This window comes from Lichenostomus cassidix, chromosome 1Ab (assembly GCF_008360975.1).
Source record: "Lichenostomus cassidix isolate B80296 chromosome 1Ab, HeHo_3.0, whole genome shotgun sequence".
In the NCBI taxonomy this organism is placed as follows: domain Eukaryota; kingdom Metazoa; phylum Chordata; class Aves; order Passeriformes; family Meliphagidae; genus Lichenostomus; species Lichenostomus cassidix.
In genome coordinates, this window is record NC_139481.1 from 1,915,342 (window position 1) to 1,942,386 (window position 27,045).

The following is a 27,045-nucleotide window of genomic DNA, read 5'->3' on the forward strand; positions in this document are numbered from 1 at the left end:
TCTGGAACATGAGTGCTAGGGATGCCTGACCTCTTAAGAACAGGATATATGTGATGTCTTGTATTGCTAGTAATATAAATTTCAAAAGACTGTGATAAATAAAGGCAATGACAACCATTTTTCTATTTAATGTCAATATGTTTCAGAGCAGTCGTGCTTTTTGAGTGGTTTATGACATCTACTTTCTTGTCAGTGTATGTTTTATTACTTACAATCTGATGTGCTGAAATTAGTTATGAATTATGTTGTTCTCTTTTTTGAATTCTGTGTTTATTCAGCGAAGAGAGTTTTAAAGTGTTGGAAGCTGTAGGATAAGAACATCAATTTTTCAAAACTTCTAAAGAATTTTGCTCAATTTTCAAGAGTGAAACTAATCTTGAAGGGTGTATCTTGTTCCCAAATTATATAATATATAACATAATATATGTAACATAATATTATATATGTGCAAAACAAAATACACAGCTTCCCCCATTTTTAATTAATGGAGCTTTAAGATGCTAAACCATTGAGGTTTGGTTTTTTTTTTTTTAAGTGTACTTCTGATACACTTGCCTTCTCTTGATCTCTGGTAAGAAGCAGCTGTCCTCAGTGATTGCCAGGGAGAAAACCACTTGAAGAGCTGCTGGGGTACAGAGCAAAGCATAACCCAACGTGTTTCTCATTGTGCTTTGTCTTGTACTGCAGGACAAGCTCTGGATTTAGCTCTGTGCTGCACAGTTCTCCCAGCACAGAGCATTTCCAGCTTCATATTGTACAGGTAGACTATGAATCTCACAATACAGAGCAGTTGTTTGCCTCAAATATCTCTGTCTACACCAAACTTGGCCAAAACCCCCTCAGTGATCTTCTTGCTCCTTTTGATCCACATTCACCATGTGTATCTCGTTTTGTTCCAGGGTTGCAGAGCCTTTCTTTGACTTGATCTCAGAACCTTTTGATTTTTTTTTTTTTTTGTAAGGAGCAATAGCTTTGAATAGCACACCTGACTGAAGCAAGATGTAGTAATGGCCAAATGTTGCAGCTGCTGAGGACTCTCTGGTTCTGTCACTAAAGAGCACGGTGACATTTCTTTCATGCTGCTTTTTGCTGTTGGTTGATAATAGCATCTGATACCTTCTTTACCTGTCTGCCTGACAGCTGCTGAAAATGTCATGCTAGTGCTCCCAGCTTACTCATCAGTGAGGCCATGCTCCCTGTCTGCCAGAATGGCTTCATGTTCTGAGTTCCAATAGTCACAGAGACTTCTGAAATCATCACAGCCTTTTCTCTTCCATGTGCTTCTGTGTTTGATAGCAACCTACTAGCCTTGTTATCAAATCACAGCAATGATAGCAAGTCAGGTCAATGTCATTCTCTGAGGGCCTTTGTGTGTACTGATGCTCATTTTGCTGAGGAATTTGGTCTAAAAAACGCTCTTACAGTGATAATTCTGTTAAATTCTACTGCCTCTCGCCTCATTTTTATATTCTTCATTCTGTGATCAGGCAGGGTATGACAGTGGAATCTGAGGTGCTTCTGGTTTCTGAAGATCTCACCTTATTAAAATACCCTGAGGAAATAAGGGTATTATTTAAATTCTGCAGCACTCATTGTGAAATATTCAAGAGGATGTTACCCATAGTATTAAAGAAAAAGCTTACATGCTTTTTGCCCAAAAAATTATGCTGAAAAAGAGCAATGAGAAGATATGTTGAAGAAAAGGCAGCATCAATAGAAAGAGAACTGGTTAGGAGAAAAAAAAATTAATCTTACTGAAGTGCAGTTTTGGTCCATTTTACTATATTTTACTGTAGTTGAGGAGTAAGGGAAAAGACATTGTCACACATGCTAAGCAATCCTTTTTTCTGTTGCAGTGTAAGACCTGCTCAGAGCCCAAACAAATCACCAGTTCCTCTGCCATCTATAGCAACCCCAACCTCATCAAACCCATCCCAGTGAAGCCCAGTGACAACCAGCACCAGCGAGTCTCCCAGCAGAGCAAGGTAAGATCTGTTGTGTTCTGATGTTGCTGTGGCATCAACTTACAGCAACGTTGATGTGAGCTGCAAGGTCAGTGCAACAATTTGAGATGGAACCACTGGAAGGAATGATTCCAAAGCATAATTAATCTGTTTTGTAATAGCTCCCCAACCCCACCATATGATGTGGAAACTTGTAGACTACAGACATTCTATCCTATGCAGTAAAGAAATACTGGTCCTTCGAATTTCAGGTGCTGTTCTGATCACAAGCTGATCTATTCGATTGCTGAACCACACTTTTTGTGGGTTTTTTTATTTTGTTGATTTTTTTTTTTCAGGGAAATCATTTAATCTAAATAAAGAAAAGTCTCTTGGTACATCTTTATGCCAAAGCACACTGCAAAATCTTAAAAACTGAATTCAGCTGTGACCAGCAGATGCACAAGAAGTGGCTCTGCTTCATAGGCAGGCAGATTTCTGTCTCTTACTAATACTGTACTGATGGCTGTAAGAGAAGATGCTCTTTCCTGTTATTTAAAGCAAAGCCACTGCTATATCTCAGATTCACTGGTTTTCTCCCACATTAGCAGCTTGACAACAGTCTTCTTGCCCTTCCTATGTGACAAAACTATTAAAAATCCTCTCGGGGAAAAAAGAGCATAGCAGTTTTCTCAGCTTTTCATTGAATACTGCTGGCTAAACATTGCCACCATTAATGTAACTTATGCAGGAGGGGAACTGTGTTTACTCTTTTCCTTTGTCCCCTCGCAGAACGTGGATCCTGAACCGCAGCACTTGTCTTTGACAGCGCTGTTTGGCAAGCAGGACAAGGCAGAGGTCTCGGAAGCACTCAACAAGCAGCACCAGGAGAAGCTCCCCGCCAGGCAGGGCGTGGTTCGCTCGCTGTCCTACGAGGAGCCCAGCAGGCACTCCCCCTGCGCCGAGAAGCAGCTCTGCCCTGCCATCCAGAAGCTCATGGTGCGAGGCACAGACCTGCATCCCCTGGCCGAGTTCCCTGAGAGTCGCCTGTGTGAGAATGGCAATCTGCAGCCCGGCGGGGACACTTTCACAGGGCTCTTCCAGCCTGTGCCTTCCCACGGCATGGTGGCATCCCGCGGGGCTCAGGACGCTGCTGGCACTCAGAGCTTGCTGCACAAACTGCAGAGTCAGGCTGCCTCGGTGACCAAAATGGACCCCAGTGCCCCAGGAGCTGTGAACTCCTCTGCTCCCGTGTTCAGCAGGACTGCTGCTCCTGTTGGAGCACCAGCAGCACCAGTAAATAACATGAGCCAACCCCCTTTGGTGTATTTTAATGGATCCCTACCAGGCCAGACTTTAGAGGCTCAGACACTTGGTAAAGAACAATCCAAACTTCCCAGGCAGCCACTTCCCCTCTCTGGCAATCAAGCAGCCAGTTCTGGGGTGATTTCACCTCAGGAGTTACTGAAAAAACTCCAGATAGTGCAGCAAGAACAACAGCTCCATGTATCTAGCAGACCAACGTTGGCAGCTAAATTCCCGGTTGTTACCCAGAGCACCAGTACACTGAAACCCCTGGATTCCTGGATAGAAAAGGCTCCAGGCACGGAAAAACAGAGCACTCTATTCCAGGTAAATGGGGAACTTCACCATAAATGAATACACATCAGCAGTCTTGTAAACTTGATGTTTTGTTAGGATAGTTTTGGCTTCATTGTCCTACTGCATGTTGCACATCCTTCATTTTGCTGGTGATACTTTAACAACCTTGAGGAAGTTCTGATTTACCAAGATGTGATACTGTAAATCCTAAAGGCCACATCTCTTGCACATCAGCTATGACCAAAAATACTGTTGGGTTTTTCCAGAGACCCTTTGAAAATTCACCTTTTTTTCCCATGCCATTCTTAGGCTGTTATGTGTAATTGCTGGCTACTGAGTGTTATATTTGGGGGTTATTAATTTTTTTTCTGCAAAATTAGCCATAGCTTTCTCTGTGTACATATGCATTCTTTTGCATGCTAGTTGCTAAAGATATTTAAAAGGTCCCTTGTTTTCTAACAGCAGCATTTTGAAGTATTTGTATATTGGTCAGTTAGTTATCTTGTACCACACCTGCTACTTCTAAGTATTTATTAGCTATTTTTTTCATTTGCTATGTATTATGTTGAAAAAAGGTCTTGTGCCTGAATGACATAAAAAAATTCTGTTTATTTTGATCCTAGAAGTCAGATTGGTGTCTTAAAAAATTCAGATGTTAAGAGGCTCTATCTCTCTCATGAGGACATTTTTATGTTCTTCAGAAAAGCAACATGTGCAATTACAAAATGTCCCACACAAAACAACTACTGTCTTTAACAGCTTTATTTTCTGTAGGATTTTCTACACTAGAATATGTCTTTACATGTCCTATTTGGGATGCATCTAAGCCCCTTTCAGCTTCCTTTATTGTGGATAGACTGTGTCATTCTGGAGTCTGACTTGTGTTGGAGTCTGGGAGTTACTGATCCAAAGCATTCCCCTTTTCAGTGTGAAGTTCAAAAGCTGCTTTTCTATTGCAACTATTCCATTTTTCTATTTCTTTTTTATTCTGTTTATTCTATTTTTGTATCAAGGCCTGAATGAAAGGCTGCAGAATATTTCAAAATGCTTGGAAGTTATCCTATTCATGAAGAGGCTGAAACAGTCATTTAATAATATAAGAGCCAACATGTGTCACTAAGTCTGTGACAGGTCAAGTTTTCAAATTCTGTGAGAGAGGTAGGAGGAATATGAATTTGATACAGCAAATAGGCATCATTATTTTTGTTCTTTTAATTAATGCAGTAGGATTTGAATCTGTGTGAAAGAGTTTTTGGGGATTAGTCATTGAAATTATTCAGGATCAGTTGCTTACAGATGGTAACTTTGACTTTCCAGTGGAGAGCTAAAGAATAAAAGGAGGATCCAGAGTTAAAAAAACCGATTTGTTTTCACTGGGAATGGAACTTGCCTGCTTTAAATGTAAGAAATTGTCTGATTCACTGGTATCTGTACTGATAGCATGAGGACATAATGAAGACATTCCTACTTGGAAGGTAAAAGTGAGATGAGGCAAGTGCCAGGCTGTACATTGTTAGTCAGTATGCATGAATAAAAGAAAAGAAATATGCTGATATATTTTTCAGATGAAAAACCCCTATAGAAGCTGCTATGGCTCATGACTTTAATTTTGTATACATGAAAAGACAGTGATGCCAGCACTGTATGCAGTGTGGAAAGGCAATTCCTGAGGTCTGGCCTTATGCAATTACAACAGTTTCACTGCTGGAGTACAGATAGAACACGAGCTTGTGAGAAAAGAAAAGTCTTCTCTGGAACAAGTCTCATTCACTGTGATTACTGTTGCAAGTTTGCCTTAAAAAAACCAAGAAGCACCTGAGATTCTCAGTGTCCCTTTGCAGTGCTGTGAGCCCAAGGAGACTGAGGCTGGCTGGGTTTGGCTTCACAGGCTGCTGTCAACGCAATGTTAGATGCAGTTCTTTCCACACATTTAGTATTGCTTTGGAGATTCAATGCTTAGACTAAAAATGATAATGAAAACATGGCTAGTGATTGTTTAGGACACCTAAAGCTCCTCAGTCTGGAAGGAATGGCCTCTTTCACATGCAGCAGATTGCCAAAAAAGCAAAAGCAGGGAGGCTAAAAATGAAGGAGTCTGTTCCTCTGGAAGGCATGAATTAGCCACACAAACATGCCTACTTTGGAAAAAAAACAACCTGGGAGATAAAAAAAACTTTTAAAACCAACATTAATCTTTTTACAATATTGTCATTGCAGTAGACCAGAGGCTTCAAGTGCTGCCATGCCTGCAGAGTAGATATTTGAGTGAAATTGAATTGGCACAAACATATCTGCACATGCTCATGCAAAATTGATCAAAGCAGATTCTGACAACAAGTGCAGCAAAAGGTTTGTTCTCTGTAATTATTTGTCTTTTGGTATTGCCTCTTGACTATGCTACAGCATACAGAAAAGCAAATTCTGAAAAGTCTGACAGGAATAGAGAGATATCTGAACAGTGTCTGTTGGAAAAATCATACTAAAGGAACACCCTAAATCCATCAGCAGCACTAAGGAAATGTAAGCAATAGTCCTTTCCACAACTGACACATTACAAGTCCAAGTTTAAATTGGCTTCTGCTGCATCTCCATATGGTATAAGAACTGTGATCTCCCACATGGAAAGGAAGAGACCAGTTACCAAAAAAATGGAAAAAAAAATGGAAAAAAGCAAAAGCCAGAGAATAATACTTGGAAGCATTGAGTCTGGTCTGGTGCCAACCCTATTTTGTGAAATATTCCTTATGCAGACAGTGAGTAACGTGCTTAAGGTACAATAAAAAACCTCTAATCTACAGTGGGCTTCTAGGGATATGTTTAGTGTTAGGCATGTGTTATCCTGATTATAGATACATTCATGCTTAAGTGTTTATGTTAATCAGAATTATGGTTTTAAAAGTGCTTACAATAACCCAGACACAAATGTATTTTTTCTTCAGAAGGCCACATATCTTGCAGCTCATCTTTCCCATTTCTTGGAGCATTTTTCCATCAAGAGTGTGTTTTGTACATAATTTTACATCTTCTCAGTGTGTGCATGAATCTCAGTGTCTGTGGTTTGAGCTTCTCTGTTGTCCTGACTGCAGTTTCAGTATGCAATTGTGTAATGCAAATAGGTGCATAAACTTGTTGCAAAAAGTAATTTCTGTAGCTAAACATCAATTAAAATATTCTAAATTAAATTTGAAAGACGAAGCAATGTTAGCATTGTAGCCAGCTTTAATTAACTGCCTTTAAATTTCCTGAACCACTCTTAGATGAAATGCTGTGTTTTAAGTAATGCCACTACAAACTGCTCAAGGCCCAAAGCACCCACTGGGTTTTGGTTTTCCAGGGGAGCTCTTGATCCCCTGGGATTCTGTTCACACAGGAAGCACCAGAAGGTGCCAGTTTGCATCCCAGTGCACTCATGGTGTTCTGTGTATTTGCCAGCTATCAGGTCATCCAGCTGCCAACAACCACACAGAACACCAAACTGATGTCTTGATGAGCTTTTGGGCTTCAGGGAAAGAATGTTGCATAGTGCACCAGTTATTTTGCACATTTTTCATCGTTCTTACTTCATCACTGCGCAGCTGATGGCAAACTCCTACTCTGCTATTAGTGACTCACATTGCTGTGTTGACCTGATAGAGCTGGAGATGAAGGATGAACAAGCAACTCAGGTTCTGTGGGTAAGAAGTTGATCAGCAGAATTTTGGAAGGGCTGCTCTGACTTGTGAGAAGTTACCCAAAGCTAAAAGATTGGTCAAAAGGCTGTTAACGTCCCTACAGAGCATTTACAGTGCCTTCTGCAACAGCCTGGTGTTACAGGAATTGCACTGGTAATGCCAAGATCAGCATCCTGTTTCCTGGTGGCTGTCAGTTGTCCCAGTGACTCAAGGTCACCTGAGCTGAATCTCAAATGAGAGTTTTCCTTTATGTTTAAAACAAACCCCAAACAACCCATGTTGTTTATGTAAAATTTTGTTAAATGGTGGAAGCTTTGAGCACGAACTTTTAGCAAAAAATACCTTTTAATGTTGAGTACAGACATGAATGCTATGGCTGAAAGATGATACATCCTTTCTATTGTTCTGCCACAATATTTGACATTCTGCAGCACCCTGTAGATGTTGGCTGTGTCACCAGCAGATGGCAATATTGCTCATTCCATATAGTTTCCATATGCTTGGCATGTCCTACCAAACAGACCTTCCTATCCAGAGAGGACAAATCATTCTTCATACGTCTCTGAAACCACAACATCTGTTTGTTGGGAGGAACTGTGTGTTATTAAGAGCACAGTTTGTCTCAGGGTTTGTTTATTTGCCTTGGGCAAATGAGGAAAATGTTCTGATTTCCAAGGCTGTGTTACCTGGGTCTGACAGAGTCTGCTGTAGATTCAGCTGCCTTAGTGGGACTCCATCTCCTCCAGCTGCTCCCAACCTTCCCTTTGCAGGAGGTTTCTGCCCTTGCAGAGCAGTTTTGTATATGCATTCTTGAAATCACATCAGGAAGAAACATCTTGTTTAAGCAAACTCTGCCAATTTTGCTGGAGGTAAATGAAAGAAAAGTTGCTCCAGCAGCATGGATGAGTAGAGCAGAAGCATTGGGGGTAGTTGGTGCTCCACAGGCAGGAGAAGACCTGTGCAGAGTCTGAAGGTCTCACTCCACAGAGGGATGTCACTTTGGATTCACACTGGTTTTCTTCTGAAATGAATGTAATTTTTCAAGCATAGGTATGCAAACCTACAGTGAGTGAGTAACACCTCTGCTCATTCAGGAACACAGACCTCGTGTTTGCTGTTTTTGATTACATACTGTGGGGTTGGAACAAAGCTGTAGGTCAAGAGGTTTGTAGTATTTGTGTTTGAGAAACAGACACAATATTTATCTAAGTGGGTAAATATTGGGGGAAAATAAAAAGCAAGACTTTTTCATTAGTGCATATTCCATGTTTTCTTTCCTGACCCCTACTCTTTCTGCTTCCTTAAATTTTCCATAAAACAGCATGAGATCTCAGTCCTCTTTATTTCTATTTCCCTTTGTATTGTGGTCTCATTAACATTGTTCAGAAATGTCTTGGGTGGAACAATCATAACTAAGAAAAAGACAAACTACAAAAAGGTGACTGTTCTTTAATGCTAATCTGTGTGGTTTTGCATACCTAGGAGGTCAACCTCAGTTCTATTTTCTTAACTCTAATTTTTCTTCAAAATTGAAATGTAATCCAGGGCACAGAGTGAAGTGATTCAGTAGCCTTTCACCTTAACAGGGTAGCAATAAATCAAGCTCCAGTGCAAAAGGGAGGAGCTTTGGTGAGCTTGTATCAGTTCCTTATGTTCTTTAAAAAGACTGGATACATGAATAGCAAGAAGATGGCTGATTAGGATTAAGATTTATTACCAGAATTACCTGGGGAGAGACCTGAAACCTGCAAACTGAGTGAATTAACTTTGTTATGTTGTGTATCACATCTGATATTATTTGCTAATCCTGCATGTTTTACAGTTAAAGATGCATTGCAAAATTTGAAAGTAAAAATTATTCAGCAGATACTCAGGTTGGTGTGGTTAGGATGCTGAGGGAACTTGCAGAACTGCTGCAGCATCAGGGTGCTCTCTGAGGGCCATTTTGGTTTTGTCAACAATGTGTTGGTAATGAGTTTGTTCTGTTTGACAGTGCCACTGTGGATCTGTAGCCAAATCACTGAATCTCTGGTTTTGTTTTCACTTTCCTTAAGTAAAACGAGAAGGTAAAATACACACATATACATATATCTATAAAGTAATTTAAAAGTTATAATCAGAAAATACTTTCTAGTATTAAGTACAAAGGTTAGTCTTTATAATAGTGATACTTGGATGTAATATGTCCTCAAAGATTAAACTTTCTGACTTACTGTCCCGATGTAGAAGACTTTACAGCTGCATTCTCTAAGTGCTGATATTTACTAGTCTGATTTCTGTAATAACATCCTCTTGTCCTAAGATCATTTGCCCATCAGATAGATTTATCACACTTGAATCCATTCATTGTGCAATCTCAAATTGGATGGAAGACCTTTTAATCTGGAAATAGAAGATAGAGGAGGTCCTGAGCAGGAGCTCTCCATCACTGGATGGATCTGCAGCATCTCTGTCCTGCTGCCAATCTCTCTGCAGTTCTCATCTCCATTCCCCCAGAATTAACTAGCTAGCTTTAATTGATGACTGTTTTCTCATGGACAGGTAATCTCACCTCAGCGCATTCCTGCCACTGTGACTCCCACCCTGCTGATGTCCCCCATGGTGTTCACCCAGCCCACCCCTGCTCCCCCAAAAGCTGCTGAAGGAGGACGTTTGGCAGCAGCAAACACAGATCCTGCTGCCAGCCCGGCCAGTCTGCTGCTGCCCCTGCCAACCCCAGAGCCAGCTGTGCTCAGCAGCACCTCCATGACCAAGCTGCAGCTGCAGGAAACACTTCTGCACCTGATCCAGGTACAGTGCCAACAGTTCTCCCACTTTGCTGAAAATCTTGGTGCCCATTTTGATCTAAGCACCCTGTAATGAGTTGTAGCTGTTGAAAGGCTAAAGGATAATTCAGCATCTGTTGGAAGTTGGTGGAGTTTGTGGCTCCATGCTGACAGGGCAGTGTGGCACAGGCTGGGGATGCAATAACCTCTCCTTGCACACTGCTGGCTTAACTGCATTTTGATTAATGCATCTGATTTGGGGTTCGGGAAAGATAATAAATTTGATGGGAAAGAACAAAGATGCCTGAAAGCTTTGTAAGGTCAGCCTGTGAGCCAGAGAGACATCTATTACATTTTTAGCTAAGGATAAATAATGGGTGGTTATCCTAGCTGCCAAATATTTCAGAGATGCATGTAAGCAGTAAGAGGAATTCTGACGGGAAATTAAAATTGCAGGATGAGTGTGAGCAAGTTTAAAATATGGCCTAGATACCATGAGTATATACAAATTCAGTTCAGCATTTGAACTGGAGAATTACGTTGAATAAAATTCCTTCTGCTGCAGTTTTTCAGGTTTAATTGTGACAAAGCATTAACAATGTTAAGTATGAGATGATTATTTACTGCTTTGGCATGGTGCATAATTATGAGTATTTTTTTCCTTAACATGATGATGAATATCTGAAGAGTAGAAGTTGAGGAGATGTAGGTATTACATAACTAAAGACCTGGCTACAGAACACAAGGAATAGGGAAACACGTTTAGGGGTCCACTTTGTAAGCCAAAACTATGTGCCTGTATGGAATAAAACTAAAAGTAATTATTGTAAGTGATTTAAAATATTATTTAAGTTATAAATTCAGAAAGGAAATAGTATCTTTAACAAGCAAGAGACTTTTCTCATTTTCCCCTGTATTTTTATTTTTAGATAAAAAAAATCATATTATCTTGTCTTTACATACTTTGAGTGTCTGGATAGTATTAAAACCATACATGAAGTTAAAGAGGAAAATAGTTAAGCAAGATTGGGGTTTACCCTCTGTAACTCTGTACTTGTAAAATATATATTTAACCCTACTTGGTAGTAGTTAGGATTAACTGAGTTACCTGGAAATTATTCCCTGCAAATTTGTTAGCTGTCATTTTTCCATTATATAAAACTACAATCTTGGATGTGCATAATTTTCCTTCAATATTACCTTGATTGTAATTATCCTCATATGTTTATGTGAGCCACTTGGAACATTCTTTCTTAATGTGGGCTGGCTCATCCTTGCAAAATGTTCTTCAGAAGCAAAAAGTTAAGCATCAGAGCAAAAGGAGCAGCATCCCTTAGAGCATTAAACCTAAAAGAGATGCCAGGATTTGCCCAGGTAGGATTTTAGTGTAGGATCAAAACCCAGCATGTTTCATTATTCTCTCAGACATGCTGGGAATTCTCACTGACCTGATGGAGGATACAACTTAAGGGAGTCCCAAGATAAAGGAGGGCAAAGAAGAGAAAATACAGGGTTGTAACTTCAGTGTTGTCACTGAGTTATTATGCAACAATACTGGACTCAGTTTCAATGCACTGTGAGTTTAGAAGATCTTCTTCCTGTCTGCTCATCGCTCCTTACTGAGATACAGTCATGGGAAATAAAACAGATCTTGGGTGAAGGAAAGAGCCTTGCTATTGCTTGCTTTTTAAAATAGATCAAGGCTGAAAAGTATCTTATGGAATAACATTGTGATCTCTGCTCCAACTGCCTATCCTGCTAACAATTACCTGTTTTGTCTTCCAGAATGATGACAACTTCTTAAACATTATTTATGAAGCATATCTCTTCAGTGTGAGGAAGGCAGCGATGAAGAAATCTGTGTGAGAGATGATTTTTTTTTAATTCAATTTCCATGACTTCCTGAAGTCCAGGAAGAAGATTTTGAAATTTTCAAGTATGATTATGTTTGAAGAAATGAATGGTCTTAGCCATTTTGCATACACTTAGGTTTTACTCGTTGGCAAATACATGCTGTACTGTGAAAAAAAAAGTGAGCAGAAATGGATTGTGCCTTTAGGGAGGGGAACGTCACGATACTGAAGAATTAATCACAAAGTATCTTAAATTATTTTTCTTACCCTGGTCCATACACTTAGAGTTGGTTTCCTGGCATAAGGACTCAGTTCTCAGGACGCACAGTTTCCTTTTTTACTCACGGTGTGGTTGGTTGCTCGCTGAGGAGGGATTAGTCCCTGGTTTTCCCGGAGAATTTGCCCAGCGCTGACCACATGGTGGCAATGTTGGATTATTTTTAGGAACGGCAAAATCCGGGTGGAATCCTGGAATGGGAACTTTTGGGAAGACTGATCGCCGTGCTTCGTTATCTGCAAAGCAATTTAGAAGAAGTGTCATGACTTCCCCCCAAAATTTTTGTAGGAAGATCTTTTTCTATTTTGACAAGAATATTTTTAGCTAGAGGTAGAAATGGGATTCTGCAGGTGTTTTGAGGAGTTGGGGGGGGTGGGTTTGTGAATGTACTTGCTATCTCATAGCTCTGGGGTGCCACTGGATTCATGTTTCTGTTATTCCAGGTCCACTCATTATTATAAGCAATGTGAAAATTTGGTAAGAAGACTACCTGGTGTATTAATTTCTTTCTTTTTTAAACGTGTTCCTGGAGCACAGTGATTTCATTGATCCATTTCTAAAGAAAATAAAATGGATAATGCCTGCTGTGTGCTGATTTCATTTTATTGTGCCGTGGGCTATACATTTAGTTTGTATGACTTTAAAATGTTTTTACACTTGGCAGAAGACACACGAAGTTTTAAATCAATTAGAATAAATTATTTAAAGCATTTTTATGTATATTTTTCTTAGCATCTGCTGCTGAAGTGCCAGTTTACTACAGTTTAGGAATACACAGTTGTTGCTGAGGAGGCATTTCTTCTGTGGGCGCAGAGAACCCAAACTGTAATCCATAAGTGATTATTCAGTTTTCTTGACTGTGGGCATTGATGTAGGCACAACTCAGGAGCCTCATCTGGGAAAGTTTTCAGTGTAAATTTGGCTGCAGGTTTCAGTTAGGGCTGTAATGAGTCCAGCAGTTGCTCCTGCCCCATGCAAGGCTAGGGAGAATTTGCTCATATTCCTTGGGAAAGGCTCTAAAGCAATAGGGAAAAAAAAAAGGTCAAGAGCCACTTTCTTTTTCACATAAGCAAATAACCCCCAAGAAACTCATGCCTACAAAACTGCTGGAGTTTCCCTACACTAACTGCTAGCCAGCAAGTCATAGTCTAGTTCTGTTTTGTTACTCTATGATTCTTGCAGATTCAGTGAAGTGAATGTGTTGAGCAGATAGCAGGAAGAGCAGACTTTAAAGATAACAAGGCCTAATTCTAATCCTGGAGCCTTCATAATTTATGTAGCCTTTATAATTTATGGGATTCTACTGAGTTAATTGGTATTATTTCTGAATGAACTCGTGTGGAAGAAATTGCAATCTAGACAAGAGTTTGAAACTAAATACATGCATAATTGGTGTGTGTGATGTTGGATTATCTGAGAGTGCAATTTAAAGATGATGGGGACACATAGTTAAGATCTCGTTTGACATGCAGAACTTCTGTAATTGGTGGGTAAAAATAGTCCTTAAGCATCTCAAGCTGTCTTGGTAATAGGTTTTCTAGTCATGGGGAAAACATTTTATTTACAAAAAGGCAAGTAGAAATTTAGAAACATTCACAGTATGCATGTGTGATATTTTTATATTGTATTTCTTGAGATACTGCTCTTTTTGATTTGTGAGTTTTTGGGTTTTTTCTTCCAGTAGAATTAAATAACTTGAACATTTGGGACTAGCAAGAATTCCAGAAGCAGTTGCAGCAGTGCTTTATGCATTAATCCCATTCTCAGCCTCGAATTGTTAGTTTTCAGTGTAGTTCCACCTAACCACTGTCCACTTCCCTAGAAAATTCCACCACTGTCAAACTAGAGTGAGAAGACAAGGAGTATTTCGAAATACTGAAGCATAATTTCTGTCAGTGTTTATCATGGAAATCTCAATATTCAAGTGAAGGCATCCAGATATTTTCTCACAGAAAATTCAGCTCCTTAATTCGATTTTTATTCATTAGCTCTCTGTTGCTCCTCTATTTACTGCTTGCTGTAGCTGCAATGGGGATAATTAAAATGGTACAGCAAAATAAAATTGTCCAGGCACAGGATGCAGCTGAACAGGCAGGATGCTTTGCCTCCTCTGACAGCCTCTTTAGAATGTGTTGAGCTTTGAACTTCAGTCATAAAAGCTGTGGGTATTGGAGATACCAGTGTCCCTTTAGGACATTAAAATGGTAGCTCAATATTTTAGCAAACTTGGAAGTCTTTGCTGAGGAAAAGGCAAAATTAAAAGATATTTTTCAGTAAGCATTTGGGTCTCTAACGTAAAAAATGTTATGAGAAGGCAGCTTTACCCAGAGGGGTTCCTGAAACCTAGAGAAAGGCAAAATTCCACTCCTGGAGATGAATAGCACACTAAAAAAGTTAATCCTCAGCCAACCTATAGTAAACTTTACTGCTAATTCTAAGGACTTTTAAGAGACTCTTACAAGTCCTTGACTTTTCCAAAGTACTGCAAATATCTCTAACAAGCTTGTTCTGGCCTTTAGATGTAAATCTGAGCATGGTTGGGAATACTGGAGCAGGGAGCTTGGCATGTACAAGCTGTAAGTGGAAAATGAGGTTCTGCAAAATGCTGAGGAAACAAAGGTTGTGCCTTTATAAATACTGGAGCTGGCTGTGCTGCTGAAGAGGAAGTCCATCCCAGCCACCCACTCCTCGCTGCTCATCCCTGCTCCCACACCAGTCTTTCCTGCCTTTTTCCTTCCTTTTTCTCCTCTTTTAAGATGGCTACACAGTAAAATGTGTTGCACGGAATTGGTGCAGGTTAAGGCTCTCTCCATGCAGGGCTGTCATTGCTCAGAAGCAGCAGCACAGGCACTGTCACTGCAGGGATGAGGTGTGTGTAATGGGATGTGGGGAGAGCAAAGAGAGGCAGCAGAGCTGAGCTGCAGCTCTGCCCTGAACTGATCTGAGGCTTTGGGGGAACTTTGATCCAAAGGCCTTTCTGCCTCTTTGCTGCCCTCGAGAGCTGGAAGATGCCAAAGTACCAAAAGGTGACTTTGCTGTCTGCCCCACCTTGGCTGACTCTGGGACTCCAGGGGTGTCTGCAGCTCTCCTCCCAAAGGGGAACTGCTGATCCCAAGCCTAATCTCACAGCAGAGCGGAAAGACAGGATCGTGGTGAGGGCAAACCTCAGCACAAACCTCATTTAGTGTGGGGGATTAGAGTGTCTGGGCTAAAGTTAGCCTTTGCAGACACCTTCCCCAGCACCACCACCTTGTGCTGAGCCACGACTGGCACCAATGTCAGCCCCTACCTTTCCTCAGAGTACAGCAGATGGTGGCATGAATCTTCCCTTCATATTTGTTTTTCTTTAATTTAATGGATATTGTACCCTCAAACCAGAACAGACTGTGCAGATATAAATCTGCCCAGTGTGGAAGTGAATGTGAAATGCAGGAACCAGGCTGCTTTTTTATGTGTAGCTGAAAAAACTACTGAAACAAGCAGGAAATAAGCACTGGGAATGTAAAGGGGAGAGAAAAATGATTCCTTAGGTTATTTTAAAAAATAGTTTTTTGAGAAACTATTTTAAAATAGTTTTTTTTTTTCAATATAGGAATGCCTTTCCTTTCTAGCTGTTGTGGAAAGAATTTGAGTTCCAAGTAATCTCCGTGCTTCCTCCTTTCCACAGGTGAGCAACAGCATAAAAACATCCAAAGAAGGAGTTTAAAATAAACATCTGGTGTACACAATAGGAAGTCACTGCACATTTTTTGAGAGCAGCAGCTTCACTCATACATGTAATAAAATACTCAGCATTTTTTAAAACCATTTAGAGCATTTATTAATTAAAATCCGTTGTTACTCTGTTGCACCCTATGTCTGCAGGTACAGGCACTTGTCCTGGATTTCTTCACCAAGACCTGAACTCTGCCTCTCAAACATCCTAAAAGGCAGAGAGAGATTATTAATGTCACTTCAGAACCCTGCCCACCTGTGGGTTTTTCTTCAGCACTTGCCTGTAAATCCAAGGTTGAGAGGGAGAGAGGAAAGGAGCGTGCAGGCTCTTGGCAGCCCTCCCAGAGCAGGGCTACTCGGGCTGGGAACAAAAGCTCTGTTTTCCTTCATTTTAACTGCTGCTTTGCAGTCTGGCTCACTAACAGCTGCCTGCTTTCTGCCTGAAGCAGTAGCCCCAGACCTACCACTTAGTGCAAGTGCCTGCATTTCACATTCATCTGGGCAGGGATTCTTGGTGCCTGAGGCTCCCCTCCTGGATTCCTATCAGGGAAGTCCATCCTTCTGCCATGGATGCAGCCAGCTGTGGCCAAGAGTTTGAATTAGGGGAACTGTCAAGTTGCAGTATCACAACATAGTTCAGGAATCACATAATGCTGGAAGTTTGCCAGCAGAAGTATAATTCCCATCTCTGTTCGAGGTGTGTTTGCAAGCAGATCAGCCACTTGTCTCTGCTGTTTCACCCTCTTGTGCTGCACCTTTCCCTTCTCCTGTTTCTACCCCTAAAGGCCAAAACCTATTGCTTCCAAGCCATCTGTGTCCTCCTTCTTACCCCTGCCTAAACTGCTATAACCACCACCTCAAATTCCTCCAAAGCAGCTGTGGTGAGATGTTGTAACCCCTGTCTACCAAAAGTGTGCCACAAATCAGGGATTTCTCAACAGTGTCAGCAGGACCACAGATGAAGATGATGAATCTTAAATAAAAGCATTGTTGTCTTTGAGAAAAGTCCCTCCAGGACTCATAAAACAGGAGCTTCATCAAGAGAAGGGTAGAGGAAGTGTGTAGAAATACAAAAAAGTTGATGATTGTCCATTTAACTCCTTTGTCTAAAAGATATGAAGAAATTATGACTCTGTACTCAAGAAAATCCATTAAGGGCTTTGAAATTAGTGAATAATTCTAACAAGAAGTGAAAACTCTTTTGCAATTTTAAAAGATTTCTATTTCTTACATATATTTTTTAAGTCTTCAACATTGTGCTACAAGTGCATTTACATAAATAGCTAGATAGAAGTGTCTAGAAGTGCTTTTTATATACATTGCCCTTCTAAAGGAGAGAGAAAGAAATGTTATCCCTCCTAAAATGGACACAAAGAGTGATTCCCTAATGGATGTATGGAGGTCACAGACAAAGTCAAGAGACAGAGACTGATGCTCAGTCACACCTCACTGGGGCTCCACTCCTTTCCCAACACTTCATTTTTGTTTGCAGCCAACTGAGAAATCCCTCAGTCCAGCCCAAACTGCTCTGTTTCCTAGATTCAGCACTTCATAAGAGATCAGCATGTTGTGTAGGCAGCGAAAACTGGAAAAAGCAAGGAGCAGATAGAGGCAACAGCAGCAGCCTAGCAACCAAAAATTAGGACTTCTGATACTACATTTCTTTCCCTTTGTAGGTACTGTTTCACCCAGGAGGGATCCATTCCCCCCTCCCTTACTCTGTAGCATCCCAGTGGCTGGCACGTGGCAGCCTGGCATGCCCTGAGCCTACTGCAGGCCAGGCAAATGAACAAAGCCAGCAGGAATGACCAGAACAGCGAGAGTATTTTCATATGCAACCCCTGCATTGATCGAAAAATAAATTACAGTTGCTCTGAAATATGCTGTCTCCAGCTGTGTGATAAAGATGACACTGAGGAGGCCAGTTGGTGCAAGTTTCCCATTATCCTCCCTGTCCCATTAGTGTCTGCTCTCCCCTCGCTCTTTGCTCAGTCTCTGATGTGATTTGCGACATGCTGCTGTCAAAGCTGCTGTTGTGCTTCTTCCTCAGAAATGTTTTTCTCTTGCCTGATGACTGCAGCAGCTTAATGGGAGTCTTAAAGGGTTTTTGATGGTCTGTCCAGAGGTGAGCAATTGCTACTGTCATTTTGGAAAAGACCAGAATTACAAAAAGTCCATTTTCACTGGGAGAGGAGAAGGAAAACCTCCCATGTTGGCTACTTCCCCACAAATGTGAGTTTGCCAGAACAGGGTGGGCATTGAGCTACTGAGATCTGTTTCTGCCCTTGGCCTTTGCCACCCCAGCAATGCTGAAAACAACCCACTGTGGATGATAAAAACATCTTCCTGACTCCTGACCACAGGATCTTCTCACCTTCTCTCCACAAAACCTCTCCCCACAGACTGAGCTTGCCGTGTGTTCTCAAGCACATTATCTGCTTTGTTTCTACACCTTCATGGCCCTGAACTGCCACAGGCACAACTGGTGATTTTCTGGAGCTAATAACAAATTTCTCCTTGGTTAATATGTTCAGCAGTGTACTAAATCCAGCTAATCAGTGTCTTCCCTGCCAAAGAGGCTATTTTAACCTGTTGGATTTCCCAGCCCTCCTAAGCAATCAATTCTAGGGAGTTCTATTAATATCAACCTTCTCTGCTTCCATCTTATTCCATCCTAGATGTGTTTGGATATTTCTTTTTAATATTTTATCCTGAGTATGACCACCATGGTGTGGAATTTGCAAGTCTTCTGGGCTCCCCCCAGCATTTTGGGAGGACTGTGAAAGCAGTGTGTTCCTTTCTCTCCTGATCACCCTCAACACATCTTTGTGTCAGTGAGATAAGAACACCAGCCTGCCCTTTGCTGCTGCAGACCATCCTTTGGGGAAAGGCTTTGGAAGTGAATAACCTTTCCACTTGCTGTTTCTGCCTGGGTAGATGAGAAAAAAATAGCAATTGGTGAAAGTGAAAACAGATATTAGAATGGCACTGTACATTTGAGCACAAGAAGAGCCAGGTAATGCTTTTTCTGTCCAGGGGAATTATAGATCTGGCGAGCAGAGTAGATCTAGGCTTGAACTGCCCTTATAGAAGGGAATCACTCCAAACTGAGGACGCCAAGTAACTCCAGCATCACTTGAACGAATTAAGCCAAGGTCAGAGCTGCAGCAAGCAACCAGCACTAATGAGATTTCAGCGCCGCTCTGCCTACTTTATGCACATCAGACTTCCTGTGAAGGAATCCCTCAGGGCACAACTGTTTGGCTTCTGTCTGCAACTTCAGGAGCCTCTGGCTCAGAAAGATGTAAACTTCAGCCTCAACGCTGCACTAACGAGAGGGCAGGAGCTGGAATGCAGCTTTGGCAAATGAAAGATGATTTTAGACAGACATCACAAGTTGGAATAGAAATTTTCTTTCCTACAATATAAAATTTAGAAATATTTACTCTATTAAAATTTTCTATTTAAATGTTACATATATTAAGTATTATTTATCTGTATCTCTTGTAATCCCACATTCCACTTTTTGCCATTGATGGTGAACGCAGTTCTTGGTTTTATCTCCAGCATGCTGCAGACTGCTCTGTCCCTGACCCAAGCCAAGGGTTTGCTGAGCTGTCCCTGTCTGTCTCCTGCCTGTCCCATGTGCTGCCCAGATGCTGACAACAGCAGGGGGAAGAGGAAGGAGCCAGGCTGCTAGAAACTGATTTTTTCAGACACATACTTTGCACACTGCTACACGTTCCAGCAGCAAGAGAGAGTGTATTTTCTCTCATAACATATGTGCCTAGACCAGGCTAAATCCTTGGGAACCTCTCTTTCCTGGGAGGCTGACAGTCCCCTCAGCCAGCCCCATGTGGGGAGGAGATGGCTGTGAGCTGGAGACACCTCACCCACCCCAGGGGCTGACTGGCTCCATCATCCCATACCGAGGGGGCTTAAAAACATCAACAAAACACACAGGCAAGAAAAGCGCTGGTTCGCTTCCTCAGCTCGTTTGTGCTCCTTGAAGGAAATCAAAGAAGGCATTTAATGATCCTTCTGGGCACAACGTGATTTGTATCTTCATCCTTTCAGGGCAGGCTCACAGCACAAAAGCCCCTGGGGTGGAGGGGAAATCTGTTTGAAAGCCACTCGCCGAGCGAGATGCTGTCAGATGTCGAAGGGAGGAAGAATGAGTGTGTGTTATGAAAGTTGGCAGGTGACTGAGCTAATTACCAACTCGGAGGCAATTTAGGGTGACGGGAAGTGACTTGAATTGTAACCAGAGGTTAAAAGAGTTTAAAAGGAGAAGTGCCATGCACTGCCATGCTTGGATGGGTGAACACCATTCCCTGCCAGCCCGCTGAGCAGCTGGAGGTCAGGGAAGCACCTTTCACACTCAGTACAGAGTAATTTCACAGCAAAACACAAGCTGCTGCAAAATGGTGTTAATTGGATGTGGAAAGCCTTTTGCAGAGCCTTCCCCCACCTCTTTCTCTTCTTCAAAACTGTCAGGGTATTTTTAATAACAATTGATGGGTGCCTAAAATCACAAAACATGTTTTCATTAATATTCATGAAAGAATGGACTGTTTTAATCTACACCTACATCAATGTGTGGTAAAATGTATCCAAAGCCCAGCTTTTATCCTTAATCACACTGAAACTGATCGCCTCTGATTTTTGTGGGGAAAAGAAGTAGTCTTGTTTTCAAAGGGGAAAAGCATGAAATGTCGTAATTTGTGACCTAGAATTTTTGCAAAGCTGCTTCCTTCTGTGAAATCAAAAGGAAGGGAAAAAAATAATAAGACTTTTAGGATTTTTAATTGAGTTCTGAATATTCCACAAATTCTGCTACACATTTCTATAATAGTTCTTACCTGAACATTCAGTATCAGCAACAAAGCAAAATTAGCAGGAAACCTGTGAAAGATTAAAATAAAAAACCAAAACAAAACAGGTCTTTCTGCCTAGACCTTGCCCTTTATTCATGCTGTGGTGGTGTGCAGCAGCTTCCCCAAGGATGAATGCCCTGCAAAGCCCCAGATGGAGAGCCTGTGGCCCACAGACACTGCACTGGGGAGAGTCAGCTCATCTGTTGTGATGCCATTTTTCCTGACAGGCAGATGTTTAATGTCTGGATCACTACAGAGAGGCCTGCAGAGTGCTGCAGCCCAGCTCCACTGCCTTCCTGATCTACCTCTACTGCCAGGGAACAGATAAAACCACCTTGTGGGCTCAGTCCAAGCCTTGGTAAGCTGATGGTGTGATCCAAATAAATCAGGGAAGCAGAGGGGTTTGCTGCTCTGTCTCTGTAGATCACTTGCCAAGCCAGAAGAGGGTCCTCTGCTGTCTCCCCCTGCAAGAGCTCAGCAAATTACTGTATTTCCAAAATACCCTACAGCCATAACCTAATAAATCCTTATCAGGATTTCAGCAAAGAGGTGAACCAGTAACATCAGATCACAAAGGCAAGTAACTCATCTCTCTGCTTTCCACACCTGCTGATCCTGACAGTGGAACAGATGGAGGAGGGACTCTCCTTTTTTGTAGCCCTGCCAGGCTGGAACAACTTTAATTTGGCCCAAATACCTCTTGTCCTGATAACCTTGCAAAATCCTGAATCCTTACTAACACATTGAGCAGAGAGAAGGAGGGATCTGTAGCGTGTTCCCTGAACAGGGTCATTGCATCATGCATTTAATACAAAGGATTTGGCAACACAGATGATGTTGCTAGATGTGCACTGAGTCAAGTGTCTCTGCAGCACAGATTAGCAGAACGACTGGCATCATTTCTGTAGTCACTTGATGCACCACAATTCCTGGGGCTCCCCACAAAGCAAAGCCTCCCCCTACAAGAAAGCTGTTACAGTGCAGCGAGTTTATCACAAAAGGCTTTAATCTCTTTTAAAATGGGATTTCCCTTTCTCTTAATCAAGTTCCTTCAGGTGGACTTGAAATGTGAAAGATTAAGTTTAACCCTTTGGTAGTGGAGAGATAAGGATAAAGTTGACTTTCACTCTGGGTGCTTTTGTGGAAAGCTGCATTCTGCTCACAGTTCTCCCCAAACAGAGCATCTGTTTTCACTTATTTTTCCTTTTTTTCATTTTTTTAAATCCATTCTTCTTTTCCTTGCCATGGCTCCAGAGGTGGTGGGAAGATGCCCCAGTGCTCTTTGTTTCCTGTGCATTCTGCTCTCCCTTGGTGTCTCCCTCAGTGCCCTGAATTTCCTGCTGCTCAGAACATTGTGTCTGATGAGGGTTTAAAATGCTGCTAGCAAAAACAAATTTAAAAAAAAATGCTCATTTCATCTTGGAGTATTTAAACAAATCTAAATTTAGAGTGGAGCTGTGGAAAAAACCGAAAAGGAAAAAAATGCAAAAGAAAAAAGGCAAAGTAAGCAGCCGAAGGCATTCATTAATGTGACACCTATGTGCTGCTTCTATAAACGGCAGGGAGAGCATGTGGCTTGCAGATGAATGGGTCTGCAGGCAGAAATGCACAGAGCAGGGGGTGTGATGTGGGCTCTGGCAGGACACGTGTGGTCCAAGTCATCCTGCTGCTGCCTGATGTGCTCTGCAGGCCAAACATTCATCCGTTATCCACCACCTCTGAGGCCACCTGGAATGAAGTCAGGTGTATTGCCTGCCTCCATGCCAGTCAGGGCACCCTGAACCCCTGTGTTACAGCAGGACACAAGCTCAAACACTGCTGAGAGATCACTGTCAAAAGCAGAGTATTTGACCAGGGTAGAAAGCAGATTTTGTACCCCAATACCCATCTAAGGAGCCCTGTCAAGGTTCTTGCTTCATGGTTTTGCAAATGTAGCTCCGAATTGCTGCATTTGCTCACTTTGTATTCCTCACAGCCTTTAATTCTCACTCCTTGTTATGTATTTGCTTTCACTCTTTCTCACAGGTTTCATTTTCTTTTTCCCCAGTCAGACCCTGCTGTTATCTCCTTCCCTTGCTCCAACTGTGCTCACACATTGTGGAGGCTGAGCTCTGCAGAAGCAACTGGATGCACACTAATCCCATTAAGGGCCCTCCAGGCACCTGGAGTTTTCAATTTTCAGTCCTATTTTCATTTAATCTTCCAATCTCACTTCCTTGCAATTTTAGATCATTAAGGGGTTAAGTGAGATATATCCAGTAAATGAGATAAATCCAAATAAAGGGATTTGGATGTCCCAGTTCAGCATGTTGCTGTCTCATCACCTCCTCTATCAGTGTTTCAGGGGTTACCAAACACACCCAGACCAGGCTCTTGCCAGAACCCATCTGGATTAAACTGGGGCCCAGCTGCAAATAGCACACAGTGGCTGGGAAGGGTTAGTGAAAAGATCCTGCAAAAATCATAATAACAACAATTTTTACAGCTCCTTGCAAAGTGGAGAGAAAATGCTATCTAAAGTATTGATGCTCCTGCCTTCAGATCTCATTTCAGATTTTTTTTCAGGATGTGAATTTTTATCACCTCTTTCTGAAGTACCCAGACAGGAAAAGCTGTCACCCTGGATGCTACCCCTCAGTTTTAATCCTGGTAAGCACAGACAAATGAAACCTTCACTGTCAGTCCTCCTAGCTCCTCTAAGAGCAATTTTCTCTTCCTTTCCAGCTGCAGGGGCAGGACAAGGCAGCACATTTTGGCCATTTGAGAGGTGAATTACATAGATCTGCTCTGCCTGTTGCCTTCCAAAGCTGGCTCAGGCAGCTGCTGTGCAGCCATGTGATATGCTGTAGGCACTGTCTCTTGAGTGTTTGTTGTGTAGAAATTGATTTTTTTCTAGATTTTAAGGTCAGAAAGAACCATTTTGACTTTCCCTTGTAACCCTTTGCACAGACTTAAAAACGTAAGAGAAATTTATGCCCTCCAGGCCCACAGCTTCTGCTTGAAAAAGATTGTAACTTTCAATAGGACATTCAGTCTGGAGTAAATATTGTAATAAATGACAAAACCATCCTATCCTGAGGTGACTTATTCCTGGAATTACTTAATTCCTTACCACAGGCTTTCAGCCTCTTCATCATACTGTTTTACCTCTATTTAACGTTTCCTGGGTTTATTCCCTTTTCAGTATTTCCTCTGTCACTTCTATTATCCCATTTAAAGCGCATCTGTGCTGGTTTTGGCTGGGATACAGTTAATTTTCTTTACAGTAGCTTGTATGCGGCTGCGTTTTTGATTTGTGCTGAAAACTGATGATACTACAGGGATGTTTTGGTTATTGCTGAGCAGTGTTTACACAGAATCAAGGCCCTTTTTGTCTCTCACCTCACCAGCAAGTGGGCTGGGGGTGCACGAGGAGCTGTGAGGGGACACAGCCGGGATTGCTGACTCCAGCTGAAAGGGGATGACATTTGGAGTGATGTTTTTTGTCTTCCCAAGGTAATGATGGAGCCCTGCTGTCCTGGTTATGGCTGAACACCTGCCTGCCCATGGGCCATGTGCCTTTATTTTATTACAGTGCTTTGACAGCCAGTTTCCCCCTCTATGTCCTTAAGAGAAACCTAACGATCTAGTGTGGTTTTGCATTTTATATTAAACAAGCCTTTTGTGAACGTGCAAAAGAAGATTGGAAGATACTCTAATAAATGGGTTAATTCACAGCCATAGAGCCAAGCCATTCAACAGGTTGCTGTAGTAATTTATACTCTTTCTGCTGCCATAACTGTAGTTATTTATAATTCATACCTCTCATGATGATAATGAGCTTCCACAGTGTGTCCCTCATCCGAGCATGGAGTTTGCTACCTCCTGCCATTCATCAAGCTCAGCAATTGGGCTCCTTTGACTCCCTGCTCTCCAGACACAGACGAGGGCATGGCAATCTCAATTGAATGTTGGCCAAACGGAGAGCTCTGGCTATTAATAAATAATCATTCACATTAGGAGGCGATCAGTTCAAACTGGCAGAGCCCTTTCTTTCATGCCGCTTTTGCTCGTTTTCCCTCCTCGAGACCCACAGACGTGGCTTGGAGGGAGATTGCCTTGGCGATTGCCTCAGCCCTGCCCTGGCTGCTGGCCGGCCTGGCCATCCCTGGCACAGCTCAGCAGCGAGCAGAGCCCAACTCGAGCCCCTGGCTACCTTCAGCACTCCCTCATTGCCCTCACACTCCTGGTGCCAACCCCAGATCCTCTCTGGGGAGGGGACAATGCCGGGACAACCTGCCGGAGGGACCTGCCAGCACCCTGCAGGTCAGGGAGGCCCTGCTGGGAGAGATCAAAGGTCACAGAGGGGTTTGGGGGATGCGGATGCGACCCCTTTAAAGCAGGCACGGCCTGACCTCCGGCTGGAGAAGCCAAGACCCGTCTTCAGAAATCAGAGTAATCCCGGGTGATTTTATCCCACTCCACTTCCCTAAATCTGTGGCTGCTGCTGCTTGGCGAGGGGATTAAGGGGCTGGCAGGGGATTACGCAGCCACCGCAGCTCGCAGCGCGGAGCTCCCCCCTGGCGCGGCCGCTCCTGAGGGCGAGAGCCGCTCCTCACCTGAGGGAGGGCGCGGAGCCCCGGCCGAGACACCGCAGCTTGGGGCTGCCCTGGGCCACACTGCCCGCACGGTGCTGGGGCCGCTCCGGACCTGAGGGAGGGAGCGGAACCCCGGGTGAGGCGCTGCAGCTTGGGGCTGCCCTGGGCCGGACTTTCCTGACGAACCCGCAGCCCTGGCCTGAGGAGCCGCAGGCTGGGGCTGTCCAGGGCTGGATCTCCTGAGGCGCCGCAGCTTCGGGCTGTCCTGAGCCGGAGTTCCCTCACGAACGCGCACCGCCGGCCTGAGGCGCCACAGCTTGGGGCTGCCCTGGGCCGAATCCCCTGAGGGACGCGCATCGCCGGCCTGAGGCGCCGCAGGTTGGGGCTGCCCCCGAGCCGGATCTCCTGAGGAGCCGCAAGTTGGGGCTGCCCCCGAGCCGGATCTCCTGAGGAGCCGCAGGTTGGGGCTGCCCCGAGCAGGACTCCCCTGACGGCGCCCGGCGGCCGGAGCGGGGATCCCGGGGCGCAGGCAGCCGGGGTGCCCCCGGGGCTCGGCCCCGCAGCAGCAGCAGGGCTCCCGGCCCGGCAGCATGGCGGGGCCCGCGGGGCAGCCCCCTCAGGGCAGCAGGAAGGGCGGGGAGCCGCCGCAGCCCGCCGGCCCGACGCCTTGCTGATGGCCGGTGCCTGCAGGATGGGGCCCTGGGCCGTCCTGTGGATGATGCTCTGTCTCTTCAGCCTCCCGCCCGCTGCCAGGGCCCAGACCAAGATCCCGCTGGAGACGTAAGTGTTTCTCTGTGTTGCTGGCGTGGACAGGCGGGTGGGAATGCTGCCTGGCAGTGGCACAGGCAGGGCTCCTCCTGAGGGCCACATGGCTGCAGGGGGTGGCATCTCTGTACCTTGGCTCCTGGCAGAATATAGAGACATAGGAGCCACAAATTCTGTGCCCAGGTCTAGACCAGAACGTAGTACCTCTTTTTTCCCATTTGTCAAGCGTAGCAGTGATACTCATCTGCTTTAGTTAAGTACTTTGACATCTATTAATGCTCTGCTTAATGCACTGGGCAGCAGAAGGCAAAACCCGTTTAAAGACACGTTGGTAAAAGCCTGCTGCTACTGCTGCAACTTGAAGAGATCCAGCCATGGAGGTGGATGCGAGTGGCCCCAGTTTGGCAGCTCCCAGCTGAGCAGAGTAGTTTCTCTAGGCACTGCTGGGTTCCAGGATGCCAGGAGCACCCAAGGGATGCACAGCACTGGCCAGGTTCTGTCTGTGAAGGATGCACATGGGCTGTTAGAGTGAGACCTAGATTGTGCACTGCAAGGTTTGAAGCTCTGCTCCCTTGCGTTGGTCTGGATCACTGCTGGCTGCAAAGAGCCTGGGTAATACACACATATGTGTTTGCTCACGTGTGTGGCTGTCAGAGGATGTTAGTGAGAGGAGCCTAAATAGACGAAAGAGGCCACAGCACTTCTTGCCTGTTTTTGCACCACCTCCCTACAAAGGGCGTAATGGCCCTTCCCAGAGCTCTGGAGCAAAGGAATGAAAAGCTGAGCTGCAATACAAAGCATACCCAGCCATGTTTTGTGCATACACTGCACATGCAGGAATCCTGATGCACATTTTGGGATGTGAGTTTGCAGTTCACCCATGCCCATCTGTATTGGTGTGACGAGCTGCTCCTCCAGTGTGGTCACTGCCAGAAAGCTCCCCGCCAGCAACACAGCCCTGGCAGCCCCCCAGGAGCCTAACAGCTCTCAGCAACCCTGGT

The 27,045-nt window shown here is 43.5% G+C and overlaps 2 protein-coding genes and 1 long non-coding RNA gene across 5 annotated transcripts in view; 2 read left to right on the forward strand and 1 right to left on the reverse strand.

Moving 5' to 3' along the window:
• DCP1B (decapping mRNA 1B) overlaps positions 1-12,696 on the forward strand; it is a 33,620-nt gene extending 20,924 nt beyond the window's left edge. The window contains exons 6-9 of the mRNA XM_085049357.1: positions 1,857-1,985; positions 2,736-3,575; positions 9,758-10,006; positions 11,767-12,696. Coding sequence (XP_084905483.1) covers positions 1,857-1,985; positions 2,736-3,575; positions 9,758-10,006; positions 11,767-11,847 — 1,299 coding nt within the window. The 3' untranslated portion in view covers positions 11,848-12,696. The remainder of the gene's footprint in view (positions 1-1,856; positions 1,986-2,735; positions 3,576-9,757; positions 10,007-11,766) is intronic.
• Positions 12,697-20,454: 7,758 nt separating this feature from the next.
• On the reverse strand, positions 20,455-25,415 carry LOC146442734 (uncharacterized). 2 transcript variants are annotated; one of them, XR_014849442.1, is made up of 3 exons: positions 25,301-25,415; positions 24,504-24,674; positions 20,455-22,079 (listed from the first exon to the last, which is right to left on the reverse strand). It is a non-coding gene; the product is annotated as an uncharacterized LOC146442734 (long non-coding RNA). The 2 variants fall into 2 exon arrangements; XR_014849441.1 differs by having other exon boundaries at positions 20,455-22,082.
• A 125-nt stretch (positions 25,416-25,540) lies between these two features.
• The window catches only part of CACNA2D4 (calcium voltage-gated channel auxiliary subunit alpha2delta 4), a 107,581-nt gene continuing 106,076 nt past the window's right edge, over positions 25,541-27,045 (forward strand). For both annotated transcript variants that reach the window (XM_085049359.1, XM_085049360.1), the window contains exons 1-2: positions 25,541-25,657; positions 25,740-26,059. In XM_085049359.1, the coding sequence (XP_084905485.1) occupies positions 25,953-26,059 (107 nt within the window). In that variant the 5' untranslated portion in view covers positions 25,541-25,657; positions 25,740-25,952. The remainder of the gene's footprint in view (positions 25,658-25,739; positions 26,060-27,045) is intronic.